Source organism: Lytechinus variegatus, chromosome 16 (genome assembly GCF_018143015.1).
Source record: "Lytechinus variegatus isolate NC3 chromosome 16, Lvar_3.0, whole genome shotgun sequence".
NCBI lineage: Eukaryota > Metazoa > Echinodermata > Echinoidea > Temnopleuroida > Toxopneustidae > Lytechinus > Lytechinus variegatus.
The window spans coordinates 16,511,730-16,527,076 of NC_054755.1; the positions used below are offsets into that span (position 1 = coordinate 16,511,730).

General features: G+C 36.1%; 1 protein-coding gene across 1 annotated transcript in view; it reads left to right on the plus strand.

The window, feature by feature from the left end:
- The window catches only part of LOC121429703 (eukaryotic translation initiation factor 2A-like), a 31,841-nt gene that overhangs the window by 14,431 nt on the left and 2,063 nt on the right, over window positions 1-15,347 (plus strand). The window contains exons 7-17 of the mRNA XM_041626873.1: window positions 989-1,086; window positions 1,579-1,696; window positions 2,377-2,493; window positions 2,834-2,902; window positions 4,494-4,595; window positions 6,298-6,338; window positions 7,864-7,997; window positions 8,168-8,393; window positions 8,755-8,794; window positions 9,251-9,327; window positions 10,557-10,682. Coding sequence (XP_041482807.1) covers window positions 989-1,086; window positions 1,579-1,696; window positions 2,377-2,493; window positions 2,834-2,902; window positions 4,494-4,595; window positions 6,298-6,338; window positions 7,864-7,997; window positions 8,168-8,393; window positions 8,755-8,794; window positions 9,251-9,327; window positions 10,557-10,682 — 1,148 coding nt within the window. The remainder of the gene's footprint in view (window positions 1-988; window positions 1,087-1,578; window positions 1,697-2,376; window positions 2,494-2,833; window positions 2,903-4,493; window positions 4,596-6,297; window positions 6,339-7,863; window positions 7,998-8,167; window positions 8,394-8,754; window positions 8,795-9,250; window positions 9,328-10,556; window positions 10,683-15,347) is intronic.

Sequence of the window (15,347 nt, forward strand, 5' to 3'; positions counted from 1 at the left end):
TGAACTTTGGCCGAATCGGGGGTATCTGTTGAATTACCATCATAACTTTGAAAGTTTGTTGGTCTAGTTCATTAAACTTGGACATTAGAGTAATCAAGTATCACTGAACATCCTGTTCGAGTTTCAGGTCACATGATCAAGGTCAAAGGTCATGTAAGGTTAATGAACTTTGGCCATGTTGGGGTTTTTTGTTGAATAACCATCATATCTCTGTAAGTTTATTTGTCTAGTTCATAAAAAAGGGAAATAAGAGTAACCATGTATCACTGAACATCTTGTGCGAGTTAGAGTAGTATTCAAAGTGAGCACTGCTGCTATATTGAACCGCGTGATGCAGGTGAGACGGCCAGAGGCATTCCACTTGTTAGATTATATATATATTTTTGCCCTTAAACAGTTATGATGTTAAAGGTTGTATTTATTGAAAAAATTTAATAGTGATTGTAATCAAAATTTATTTTCTCAGCTGGCATTCATGTTTAAGTTGATTATCATGTAACATGCATACTTTGATAAAATTCTTGTGACTTGATCAAAAGATAAAGTGTTCATTATACCTTGATGTGTTAAGGCCACCGCACACCTTACGACTGTTCGCGATCCGATTTTGGAACAAATCGCATTTTGCTCATTTTCTGAAAATGTGAGTAGAACATATCAGTTTATTTGAGGTTAAAATCATTTTGAAAGATTGCAAGCCTTTATTTTGGAGGAAAGGCCAAATTAGTTTCAAATCGTAGCCAATCTTACGACTGCTATGACGTCATTACGACTAGATATTAAATTTGCTTTTATTCTAAGAAGGATTATAGCATAGTCACAGATATGAACATAGGTATTCTTACGATGATTTCAAACATTACACAGAAAGAAATTCCAAGTCTCAATATTAGCATCAAATTCTACTACGTTTTACCCCAAGGTCACAGACCAATCGTAAGGTGTGCGGTCGCCTTTAGTATTATCAAACTTTATTTCTTGTTTGCAGAAAATATTGCGAATAGACTTCATCTTCCGAAGGTGATGTGTCAAATATCAGGAGGAGGGTCCCCTGCACACATAGCTGCTCATATACCAGGCAATAAGGTTAGTGTAGAAGCACATACAGGGATGCTCAAAAGTTAGTGAACCCCAAAAGAAAATGAAAATATTTAAAGTTTGGTCCCTTATAGGAGAAAATAATGAACAGGATATTGATGCATGTTAGCTGAATTCAATAAATGCAAGAAAATACAATTCTGCAAATTAAAAAGATGACAATGGATTACATGGGATCGTTCCACTTTGATTTTCTTGTCCTCTTTATGATGATGACGATGTTTATTTTATTTTGAGGAGGCAGGATAGCTCAGTCTGTAGAGCGGGGGTTTTGGATTCAGGTGACCCAGTTTCGATTCCCACTTGGTGCGCTAGTGCCCTTTGGTAAGGCATTAATTCTCAGTTACCTGTACCAGATCCTGTGGAGAAGACTTTAAGCTGTCGGTCCCCTGGTTGCTTGCTTACAAGTATCCATTCGTCCTTTATAGCAATCAGGTAAAAATAGCCACCATTTACCATTTTACCATATTTTCTTTGCAGGGAGCCCCTCACGCTGTTAGGCTTTTCAGGTACCCTAACTTTGATGGGGCTGGAGCGATGATTGCCAATAAGAGCTTTTACAAGGCAGACACTGTCGACATGATATGGAACAAGAAAGGTAAAATGACCTATAAGGAGTTGCAAGAAACTTCCAATTGATTGCAAGCCAAAGTCAGGTCCCAAAATCAATCACAAGTCTTGCAATTTATCGCAAATTTGCTAATGATCATCGGTCTGCTTGCATCAACAAGAATGAATTGATCTACTTTAGTTGAAATTGATCTATCATAACTTTCAAATGACTTTATTCAAGCACAACTGGTGCTCCTTTCTTCACTAAATGATATATCCCTACCATGCCTACCTAATGCATTTAGCACCTAAGAACATGCACCAGTCTTGCACATATTTTTGTGTGACTTTCTAAACAGCTGTTTGAAACGCCCACCTGTATCAAAATTTTTAGTACAGTCCGACTTCCCATATCTGGACGCACACTTGCCAAGATTTTTTTTTTCAATCTAGTTCATGGGAAATGAGATTTTAATTTAAAATTCCTACGCAAACTCACTTTGATTACATACATTTTCCAATATTTTTTTAATGGAAATATCTTGCCCAAATCACTTAAAGAACTTAGACAGGATAATTTTTCAGACAAGTGGTTGTCACCATTGACTTATTTCTAAAATACAGCTTTTCTTAGCTGCTGTCAAATCCTAATTACCTGGATTAAGAAGCACTCATTACTGTTCAGCTTACATTATTCAACTTCTTCTTTCCATTTTTGTTTCATAGGGTCTGCTGTTTTAGTGATAGCCACACAAGAGGTAGATTCAACAGGCAGTTCTTACTATGGGGAAACGGCCTTACACTTCTTGGCTGTCAATGGAGACAGTTCTAATGTTACAGTAGGTGAGATTGAGTGTTGAGTGTAAGATTGAATTACCATTGGTCTAAGACCACTTTGTCTTCATTTTCTTTGGTATCATTGAGGGAATGAGTTGGGTCAGTCAGTAAAGCGTCTGCCTGTCGAACCAAAAGTCATGGGGTTGAGTCCAAACCGGATGGATTACTTAAGCCTGCGTTGTGTGTAAGCTTGTCCCTCCCATAGATGCAGTCTATTTTGCGTTGAGCAGAAAAATGATTAGGTTTAACAGTATTTGCTTCACTAGGATGTTTTGTTCAGATTTTTCTTTTTTCAACTAATATGTTGTGCTATGACATTGTCTGTGCTTTCCTTCTTAATTTTTAGGCAAGAAAGGTCCTGTGTACAGTGTGGATTGGAATCCGAATTCAGCAGAGTTTTGTGTCATCTATGGCTGTATCCTTGCCTTCATAAATAAACTGGGGGTGTTGGGGTGTTTCAAAAAGCTGTAGGCGTGACTAACAGTCACACTTAGTTCACAGTCACGTGCAGTATAAAACATTGTTGCGTCGGTCAAATCTCCTAAAAGGATATGTGCTACTCCATATCAATCAATGAGATTGCATGTCAAATTTTATGTGCGTGTAAATAGGCATTAACAGTGACTTTAGGTGACACTAGGAGAGAAATTTAACTGACAAATTTGTTCTGATTCAATAATTTGGAGGGATTTCAGTAGCTTATAACAAATAGTAGTTAGTGGTAATCACTATCTCCTTCATGAAATGCATCCCTGATTCCTCAACACTTTAGAATATATTTTTTTTGTCCTAGAAGAATCCATTAATATTATAGGCGTCAGCACAGAGGATTATCATTTGTTCATTTCGGGATATCTTGTGTCCCCCCAAACACAAAAGATAATCCTTTGTGTTGATGCCAATGACAGAGCTGCCAAGTAGTACGATTTTTCCGTATTTCATATGGAAATCAATTTAAAATACGGCAGTACGCTTTTTCATGATAAAATACGGGAAAAAACAAATTAGAGAAGAAAAGGTATTCAGTGTGTTGCTGCCCTCTACGTTCAATGAGTTATGCTTTCATCAAGGCTTTCCGATTAGAATTTTCGATATCCTGGCGAATCAATGCGGGTGACAAGTTCCGAGCGCACGCATGTAGTTTACGTTTACAAGCGCAAAGCAGCGGCTCAAATCGCGATATTTTGCGACTGGTAAATACGTCTGTAAGGATGATGACGTCATCCAAGATGGCAACTTACGTTGACCGACGGAAGGATCGAAGATGACGATGTTTCGATCATAATTTGAAACGAATTAGCCGTAACTGCGGTCTAAGGTACGATATTTCTGAATTTCATACATTTTCCCGTAAATATGGATGCAATTTCTTTTTCATAATGTGATATTTTATGATTTTATTTGCAAAAAACGATCGAAAAAAAAACAGGTTTCCGTCGAATGTTAGATCTAACGTTACTGCTAATACGTTGTCTGTACGTACGGGCCTCCAAATTCTTCAGTCTATGTATGGGTGAGTCAGCCAACGCAGTTCAGCGGAACAATCAAAATCTAGACTGAAGCTTTCGGTCTCGTGTGCGACGGTGTGGGGCGCAAAATAATGTAAGAAGTGATCGAACTTTGCCATTATGCATGCATATTTATCTCATGGTAAAAATACGGATTTTTTGGTCAAAATACTGATTTTGGGGGATAAGAATACTTAAAATGCAAAATACAACTTGGCAGCTCTGCAATGATATAATATATCAATATGTCAAAAAAATCCTTGTCATTGTAATTATTACATTTCTGTTTTATCTTATAGCCTTTGGTCCCATTTCATGAAGACTTGTTATAGTAACAATTGCATAGTTTCTGTAACAAGCTTACCATCAGCCAATCAAGTTAATCGATTTCAGTAGCTTTTAACTGTTACTATAAATCTGTTATTATGGCAAGTTTTATGAAATGAGCCCCTGATGTCATTTTAGCAGTGATAATCCTTAACACCGATCTTGCATCAGTTATGCCTGCTAAAGCAACACTATTCAACCTCAAATGCGAACCGATCTTTGATTTTGGAACCGGCCCAAGGAATTGTGTCTACTTCAACCCTCAAGGAACCAATATCCTTTCGATGAAAATTGTGATTTCATTCATTTTGATACTTGTAATGTTATAAAAGTGCTTCCCCCAAAAAGGATACCCGTTTTCAGAAATAGATTTCACAATTATTGAATATGTTTTTTACTATAAATTTGATACTCATGGTAGGAGTGGAATCTCGTCTCAAATTTGAAACCAACAGCTTAACAAATCGTTCATGCATGGCAGGTTACAAACAATAAATATTAAGGCATGTCAGGAATTATTTGCGCAGAAACTCACGTATGCATCTGAATCCACTCTCGTGTTATGGATCAGTGAGAGAAATTGAGCCAATTGTCGAGAAAGCATGGTCTTTGTATCACTAACCAATTTTGTCAAATTTTTCTGCGCAACCTGATTTAGTTGATCAATTGGACAATTTAAATCTGCATTGAAAACATATTTATCTAACTGAAAAGAATATTAACAAAGCATTATTTTACAACGCCTACTTAGTTTGTTGTACGTGAGTAAATGGGAGGCTGAATGTCACACATTCGTACCGACGTTGCACGCTAGACGTACCATCCAAAATGTACCATTGCACCGCTTTAGGAGGTGACGTCACAATGCGATTACATTGATTAAATAAGGTGACAGTTCGCGTACAGCCTGCTGGCTAAATGTGCAATGCTGTCTAAGATCATGTGTGCTTGTGGGCCCGGCTTGTGGGATTTTGCTTTTCGCTTTCAATATTTTTGCTCCCTTTTCATAGATTACTGCAGGGAGAAACCCTTGTTTTTTCATATTTTCGCTAGATTCCAAGGCGTTGTAGAACACAAATAGCAAATATTCTTATTCGTGCGATGGTGCGAGATTTCCCATTTGGTGAATGAAAGGCTTTATTCAACGAGGCGTTAGCTGAGTTGAATAGAGCATCTTTCTTTCACCTCATGCGAAATCTCGCACCATCGCACTCATGCCTATTCGCTATTTGTATACCAGCAGCATTCTCTCATCTGTCTTTTTCTCCTAAAGCGCATTGAGACCTTTGTAAGGTGTAATGTGCTATACGAAAGCTGGTCTATTATTATTATTATGTATTTCTTTAATACATACTAATTACTATCGCACTATAATGTATATGGATTGAGATGAGGTACAGTGTCAGTTGAACATGTAAACTTTGAAGTCTGTATATTTCAAAAGGCAAAATTCCAAAATGCACATGGTCACTTATTCATGACATTAGATAAGACTGGAACATGTCTTGGGTACATGGGGATATACCAACGAGGCAAAAAGGGTCACCTGTCATGCATTGAGCCATGCATAACCTGCTAACAGCTTTATATAACAGCCCTCAGGACCTGCTGGAATTCAAGATGTGTTTGATTTTTTTTTTAGTTGTGTTTGATCTCCACTCTTTGTGCCTACCTGCTCCAGATGGAACAAACACTTGATGACTAGTCTGCAGGTACAGACCTTTGGTTTCTCGCAGTTCGCGTAGTGCATTATGCAGAGTCTGGAGGAGTGAGACTAGATTCACTATGTACTGTAGCTTCCTCTTATCGTATTTGACTCAGACATTTAGTCTTTACTCTAGACATGGTACAATTGGTTGAAGTGTCAAATATGAATCTATGCTTGTCGATTACTAATAGAGTAGTGAGAAGATATGGTGAGAAGGAAAAGAATCGAAACACCATTTTGTTCACCAACTTCCTTGACTATCTATACTTATTGCCCTTGGAGGATTTGCCAACTTGAGAGGTCATATTGTAAGTAATTTGGTGTGATTTTAATGTATGGAAATGAAATGTTATTCTTAGGTGGTGTTGCAAGAAAAAAAATGCAATCAATTGCAAATATTGTATTGCAATTTTACAATTAATAGATCAGTTTTACACTCCTTGTTGGAAGAAGCAGATTAGCAATCAATCACAAATTTGCAATCAATTGCGAGACAAATGTTCAGTTCAGTTCAGTTTATTTCCATTATTCATATACAGAAATTTACATGCTTGACATGAGTATAACATAATTATCTTCAGTTGAAATAAATGGCTCTTGAGACAAAATTTATACACAATAAGAATTCAAATCAGTGAAAAAATGGAGGGACCTAAGATGAAAGCAAAGCTTGTGAGTTATAGGCCCCAATGGAAGAAGGAGATAAGATAAAAGGCTATATAGTTATAAAAATTAAAAGGTAAGAGAAAAACAAAAGTTTATGAACCAATTGGTTTAATCACATCTGTAATGACTTATTCAGGGACCAGAAATAGATTTTCGATTGATCATAAATTTCTTGCAACGTCCTTGTAGTGTGATACTGAAATTACATTTATGAGTCCTGATTGTTTCGATGAATATTTTATTCATCAGTGAGACATGTATTGGTGTTTTTTGTTCAGCTTGTAATTCCGTATTAAAGTGGTATTCCAAGTACAGGGCCCCGTGCTACAAAGAAGTGCGATTGATCCAATCAACCACAACTATGGATGAACAGCAATGTTAACATCCAAAATGCAAATTTTTTCTTTTTGAAATATTTTCTAGATAGGATGTTTATTCAAACATCCATCATTCTCTTGGAGATTCAGTGTGATTCTCTTTGTTTACTAAGGAGATTTTGCAAATTTCTTGTAGAAAAAGTTATGTTATGGATGGATTTCTATACAGTTAAGATTGATTGGATCAATCGTAGCTCCTTGTAAGACGGGGCCCAGGCAAATTTTCCTAAGTAGACCTTCTATACATTGAATACTCACCAAGGTCAAAGCTGTTTTTAGATCAGACTATTCTAGACATGTGTTATAAAAATCGTTTGAGTCTTATTTTGCCTAAGTTGAACATATTTCTGTGGTCCTAAAAAATTGACTCTGGCAGGATTATCTGTATATCTATATGTATGTCTTAATGCAACTCCAGCCCACAATAAGGTGTTTTACTACCAATTGCTATTTCCCATTGTTAGCTTTGCCTAGTATTGAAATATAGGACTGCCTTGAGCACAAGATGGATGCATGTGCAATATTCTTCGTCCTCCTTCTCCCCCTTCTTTTTCTTCTCATTCTCCTTCCCCTCCTCCTGCCTTCCACTTTTTTTTCCACCTTCTCCCCTTCTTTCTTTCTTTCTTTCTTTCCTTCCTTCCTTCCTTCCTTCCTTCCTTCCTCTCCTCTCCTCTCCTCTCCTCTTCTCTTTTCTTCTCTTCTCCTTTCTCTTCCTCCTCCCCCTCCTATTTTTATCATTCATGTTATTTTATTATGATAATTATGTTTTCCTTCTTTTTATTTATACCAGCAATTGTGGGATAGGAAGAATTTGAAGATGATTTCTGAGAGCCAAGCAGCTGATGCAACAGTCTTCCAATGGTCACCGGACGGACAGCACTATGCTACGGCCGTCTGTGCTCCTAGACTGAGGGTTGGTAATGGGTGAGTATACCAAGTACGTCAAGTAGGGATGCCACTTTTCAGATTTATGTCTAACATTTTCTGCATATTTTGATCCATAGAATTTTTTTTTCATGTAGGAAAGTTTTAAATGCTTAACATTCCATGGTTGGAAAATAAATGTATTTTGTTTGACCTTTGACCTTTTCCAGGTTCAAGGTATGGCACGTCTCAGGGTCTCTCCTTCACGAGTTTGTCGCACCATCAGACAGCGTTCATATATATGATGTAGCATGGCAGACGTTACCAGCGGATCTCTTCAGGAATGTCCCTATCAGCAAACCAACGGGTAAGATCATCCAGTCTTCGGAACCCCAGGCTTCTAAAGAGGCTTACAGACCCCCGGGAGCCAGAGGGAAACCGGCTTCATTCAAATTGGTATGTAATCATTTCATATTCAAGAGGAATACTGTAGTCCTTTTTCATTTAGCATCACTAAGTTATTTGGACCTCCAGAAAATACAGTCAAACCTGTATTAGTGGCCACCTGTCTATAGTGGTCACATGCTTATTGACCACTAAAACTGATTCCCATGAAGGAAGATTGTGTGTATAAGAACCTGTCTATAACATCCACCTGCCTATAGAGGCCACATTCTGTGTTTCCCTTGGGTGGTCACTATAGACCGGTTTCACTGTAAGAATATTGCCATAGAAAGAGATTGATATCGATAATTGCAAAGATAAAGAAAACAAAATAATTTATCCTGTATTGTATTGTTCTTTATCAAATTTTCAGAATGAAATAGAACCGCCACAGGCTGCACCACAGACAGAAGGTAAGCATTTATTCATTTTGTATTTTTTTCTAAAATATGATAGATATAAATATTAATAATATGGGAACATATTGGTAGTCTATTCATTTTAAATATAAAATCCACTTAAATGATCAATTTTCCATAAAGTATTTATAGAAAACTCTTACAGCTATTCAGGAAATCAGAAACTTTAATAAAAATTGAATATGAAAAAAAATTTGTTATATTTACAAAAGAAGGTGTATACCCAATACATATGATATTAAATGAGTGAACTAATTAAAACTGCGATCAATCAAAGTTTATTTTTTTCAATCAGGCAACATTTTGCTTAGTAGGTTTAGTTCATAATGTGGAATGTTCATTCACTCATTACATTTTTGAGTGGAGGATTTAATTAAAAAAAAGTAATATTTAATATAGGAATGAGATTTTTTTCATCAATAATATTGTATATTATTATTTTGTTTATAGAACAAAAGCTCTCAAAATCAGCGCTGAAGAACAAGAAGAAGAGAGACGCAAAGAACAAGGGAAAGCCGGCCGTCACAGTATGTAATCTCACTATAATCCATGTAATATAGTTGAAGGTCAATGCAATGTGAAGTGGTATAATTCTTAAAATTAATTAGTATTGCCTCAAAGTTATAATACTATACCCTCTGGAGTATTTGGTATAGCTAAGGAAAGTTGTCCGATTTTACAACTGTTGGATGACAAATGTGGATGGAAGAGTCCCCGGGTTATAGGCCCTGTCTTACAAAAAGTTGTGATTGATCAGATCAATCGCAACTATGGACAGCCAACAATGTCAACATGTATTATGCATGTTTGTTCAAAATATTTTCTAGCTAAGATGTATATTCAGCATGCATTGTTTTCTTAAAAAATTCACTGTGCTTCTCTTTGTTTACAAAGGACATTGTGCAAATTTCCTGTTTAAAAATTTATGACACTGATGGATTTCCATAGAGTTACGATTGATTGGATCAATCGTAACTCTTTGTAAGATTGGCCCCGTGAAGTTGGAGGGAGGGAGGGGGGGTATATAGGAATCAGCATATGGTGGATGAATTGCTGCAGCTTGTAGTGCTGGAACACAGGAATGGGAATAGTGGGTCTTTTTAACATTTTAATAGCAAGGCAAATTTACAAAGGCCACATTTGTATGATACAGCATTATGATAAAAATTGAAAGGATATGCGAAATCTCCTTGAGGGACTCGAAGTCAATGAACAGGGCAGTTATGGCCACGGCCGAGGTTGGCCTTGGATTTTTCAAGCCCTGGAATAATGTCAACGGATTCCAGGAAGTGGCCGTTGTGTAGTGGTTCTGACTCTGGCCTTGTAATCAGAGAGTCCTGTGTTTCAGTCCCACCGTGGCCTTGTGTTCTTTGGCAAGGTGTTAAGCCATACTTTGCCACTCTCCCCCAGGTCCGAAAAGGGAACCGGTAGGATGTGAAAGTCATTGTAGTTTGTCTGGAAATGTGTGCGCCTCACATGGCAACTGGCTTGAATACTCCCCAGGGAGTGGATGATGTGCATGCTATGTGTGTGGAAATGACTGATTGAATCCAATGACTGGGGTAACAAACTGTGATAAGATATGTGCAGTGTATGTCTTAAATACATTATAAATAACCAGCCCGTCATTATTCCGATGCTTCAGGATAGCGTGCTCGGCCCTCATAACATTCAGCTGCCCGTAGTTGATCACCGACTTCAATTTTGAACTAATACACCTTTAAGAATACTAGACGTTGTCTCTCTTGTATTTTAGGATAATAGATCAGCTGAGCAGCGTGCTGCCCTTGCAACGGCTTCTTACGTCCTCTCCGAGCCCGCCCCGGCTCCAGCAGTAGGGGTTGATGTGGAAGCAGAGAAAAAGATTAAAAATCTCAGGAAGGTAAGGAATTGATGTTCTTTGACCCCCAAGACGTTAACATGTAAGCGACTCATTTATCCCCCCTCTTCAGTCATTTCCAAGTTCTTTCCAGTAATACATTCATCCTGGTTGCAGTTTGAGCAGTTCAATGGATTCCCTGCTTTTACAGATCCAATCCTTCAAAACCTAAGTAACACTAGGTAATCAAGCATTTGCTTGTGTAACCCTACATCTCTGGAATAGCTTACCCCTGGAAGTCAGGAAAGCACCACATGTAAAAAAATTTATATCAAACCGTAGAAACACATCTATTTTATAAAGAATATGAGGAGTCTTATATAGAGCAGTAGAATATATACTTCAGTGAATAGTTTCTGCGCTCTATAAATCTATATATTACAGTATTATTATCTTTATCACATTTTTTTTCAATACAGTTTGGATTTATTTAGTCCAGTATGGCGGGGGGATATGTAAAACCGGCTTATAGTCAAACCTGCTTTAAGCAACCACCCGTATAGAACAACCTACTGTCTATAAGAAACCACAAATTTTATCTAAAGTAGAACACAGTGCAATGCACTTTCATTTCGAGAACACCCGACTAATGATAGTTCTTTTGACTGTCGATCAAACTAGAGTTCCTTTGCTACTCGTATTATATAGTAGACTTGTTAACTGCAAAAAAGGGGTGAACGATGCATTTTTTAGTACAAATGTCCCACTTGGCACAAATGTTCCTTGAGTCAAAAGAAAAAGATTCATCCAAAGAGACACGCTGTATCTATGCAAATAAGCAAGTAATTTGCATAAATTTGCATATTATGTCGATATGTAAAAACAAGTAATTCAGAATATATATTTCATCAGAACTGCCCTAAAATTGGAAATAAAGACTTGGGGTAAGACAGGGAAGAAAATTGTCATAAAATAATTGGGATATCCTTGTCTATTATTACCCAATTTACATAAATTATGCAAATTATAATTTAAAACAGAGTATTTTTCAAGAATCCTGAACTGTTTTATAAATAACAGCAATTAATACAGTGTCAACATTCTACATGAAAGAGAATACATTAGCGAAAACATCGATATGCTTCATGACAGTATTAGTGTCTTAATTTGCTTAGAAAGAGGGCAAATATGTCAAAATTTATGACGTGATATTGCGCTAAAACGAGACCAAAACAACCTCTATGTCACAGTCACACTCACGAATCGGACAATAAAGCGATCAATGGTATGTCATTCGAGATAACACAATCTCAACACAATAGCTTCCATCGGTCTCTCGTATCGCTTTTGTTGGAGTGTCTGCTACACCGTAATCTATGATACATACGGGCAAAATGCATTTCGGTATTGGTAAAACACTATTAATTTTGTTTTATTTGTTTCTAATTTGTTTCTCGTGGAAAATTTACAGGAGACATTGCTTTGCAGGTTACTGCTTAAGAGACATCAGTTAACATGTTTCCTGAAGATAGTTTTTTTGTTTATTTAAGCCTATGTCCACGGGAGCCCTACGAATTTACTCCATCCCCTCTCTGTATTTCGACACTAAATATAAAAAAAATATCGTTTTTAAAAGCCACCGGCAAGGCAAATTGCGTTTTTGGTATAATAAAGCAACTTTTATATCTATATTTCATATTTATCTATATAAATATTATTATTGTTATTATTATCATTGTTATTATTATTATCATTATTATTATTATTGTTCTGCAGTTTGTAATAATGCTCAGCACAGTAAAGGCTATAACCCAACAGGAGCATGCCTAGGATACCCTTTTCCCTTTTGGTTTTATGTATTCAAAAATAGTTTATTGTCTTTAGAACTCTTAAAAGATTACTTTTGTTTGTATTGATATCTTGGAATAGATTGAGGAGAAAATACTATACAATTGACATGTAGAAGAGCTGTAGTACATTGAAAAAAGAAGCCACACGTAAGCTCTATAATACTCAAACCATTGCTTCCACTCTATGTTAAATTTAAATATTTTCAGAGCCCATTCGGAAGAAACAAGAAACATTTCTACAACACACAGTAAAGCCTCTTTACTTTCTCCTCTTGAAAAAAAAACATAGAAGGCATTGTTTTATATCGCATAAAATAAGTTCGTGTACATGACGGTGGCCTGTTGAAGTTGCCCAACCCTTTATTTTGTTTTGACAATATATATTTACAATATCGTTTAAATGAAGCCCTCATCTGGAAAAGGGCACTTATTAAAGGCAGCATCTACATTATATAGAGGAAGCCCTGGTACTTGGAAGCGAGGGCTGAAGCTCCCACAAGATTTTCCGGAAGAGGGGGGGGGATGCTGCGTGTATTATTCTCGATAGATAGCACCCCCTGGAATTCCGGCAGATGTGACCAAAAAAAAGAAATGTTACCCAAAAACTTCATTTTGTAGTGCAATCCTTTTTGTTTATTTGCCTGTAAAATTTATTGATGTAAATTTGAAAATCAAAAAAGGTTCAATGTAAAATTTTGGTCCCAAGAAATTAAACAAGCTTCAGCCCCCTCTTCCCAGTGCCAAGGCCTCCTCTATATAATGTAGATGCTGCCTTTAATAAGTGCCCTTATCCAGATGAGGGCTTCATTTAGACGATATTCTAAATATATATTGTCAAAACAAAATAAACGGTTTTGGCAGCTTCGACAGGCCACCGTCACGTACAAGAACTTATTTTATGAGATATAAAACAATGCCTTGTATGTTTTTTTTTTCAAGAGGAGAACGCAAAGAGGCTTTACTGTGTGTAGTAGACATGTATCTTTCTTTCGATTGGGCTCTCAAAATATTTAAATTCAACATAGAGTGGAATCAATAAAGGGCCGTGTGGCTGTTCTTCAATTTACCACAGCTCCTCTACATGTCAGTTGAAGAGTATTTTCTCCTCAATCTATTCCAAGGTATCAATACCAACAAAAGTAATCTTTTAAGAGTTCTAAAGACAATAAACTATTTTTGAATACATAAAACCAAAAGGGAAAAGGGTATCCTAGGCATGCTCCTGTTGGGTTATAGCCTTTACTGTGCTGAGCATTATTACAAACTGCAGAACAATAATAATAATAATGATAATAATAATAACAATGATAATAATAATAATAATATTTATATAGATAAATATGAAATATAGATATAAAAGTTGCTTTATTATACCAAAAACGCAATTTGCCTTGCCGGTGGCTTTTAAAAACGATATCTTTTTATATTTAGTGTCGAAATACAGAGAGGGGATGGGGTAAATTCGGAGGGCTCCCGTGGGCTTAAATAAACAAAAATAAAAAACATTTTTCAGGAATCATGTTGTCTGATGTCCCATACATCTGTGTTTTCCAAGTTGATAATACAAGTCAAACTGGTTTTGTAAGGAAGCGGGAATGCCGGGGAGATGAAGTTTGGCCACTTTGGGGTCTCCAAAAGATATATATTTTAACAAAGTTAATGTATGGATTGAGGTGGGGTACATTCGTCATGATTCATGTGCCAGAGCTTCATTAAAGCAGTAACCTGCAAAGCATTAATGTTTCCTGTAAATTTTCCAAGAGAAACAAATTAGAAACAAATAAAACAAAATTACTAGTGTTTTACCGATACCGAAATGCACTTTGCCCGTATGTATCACTGATGGAAGCTATTGTGTTGAGATTGTGTTATCTCGAATGACATACCATCATGACCATTGATCGCTTTATTGTCCGATTCGTGAGTGTGACTGTGACATAGAGGTTGTTTTGGTCTCATATTAGCGCAATATCACGTCATAAATTTTGACATATTTGCCCTCTTTCTAAGCAAATTAAGACACTAATACTGTCATGAAGCATATCAATGTTTTCGCTAATATATTCTCTTTCATGTAGAATGTTGACATTTTGTATTAATTGCTGTTATTTATAAAACAGTTTAGGATTCTTGAAAAAAAATACTCTTTTTAAATTATAATTTCCATAATTTATGTAAATTAGGTAATAATAAACAAGGATATCCCAATTATTTTATGACAATTTTCTTCCCTGTCTTACCCTTAGTCTTTATTTCCAATTTTAGGGCAGTTCTGGTGAAATATATATTCTGAATTACTTGTTTATACTATATCGACATAATATGCAAATTTATGCAAATTACTTGCTTATTTGCATAGATACAGCGTGTCTCTTTGGATGAATCTTTTTCTTTTGACTCAAGGAACATTTGTGCCAAGTGGGACATTTGTACTAAAAAATGCAGCGTTCAACCTCTTAACAAGTCTACTATATATCTGTGCTTTGTCTTTTATCAGGAATCCTGCTATGGAGATGCTATGCATCTGTTCATTTCTTATAATTGAGCAATTAAAAGATAAAAGAAAAGATTTTAAAATGACAAATGCTATTTGATGTCAATTGTTTTCTTTCATGACCAGAAACTAAAAGTAATGTGAGAAAGTTATATTCTATGAGGAAGTAGATATTTGTGTGTTTTTTTCCATGAAAGTATCGATGGCATATGTCTAGTGTTTGATATTGGACTGTATCGATTAGTGTATTAAATTACATGGATGTAAGTAAAGTAAGTTCCTCTGATTATATCAAGGATTTTGAAATGTTGTGTTGCTGATCGTGAATTCTATTTCAAAACTCTGAAATTCATCAGATTCAGTTAATTAAATGAAAGAAAGCTT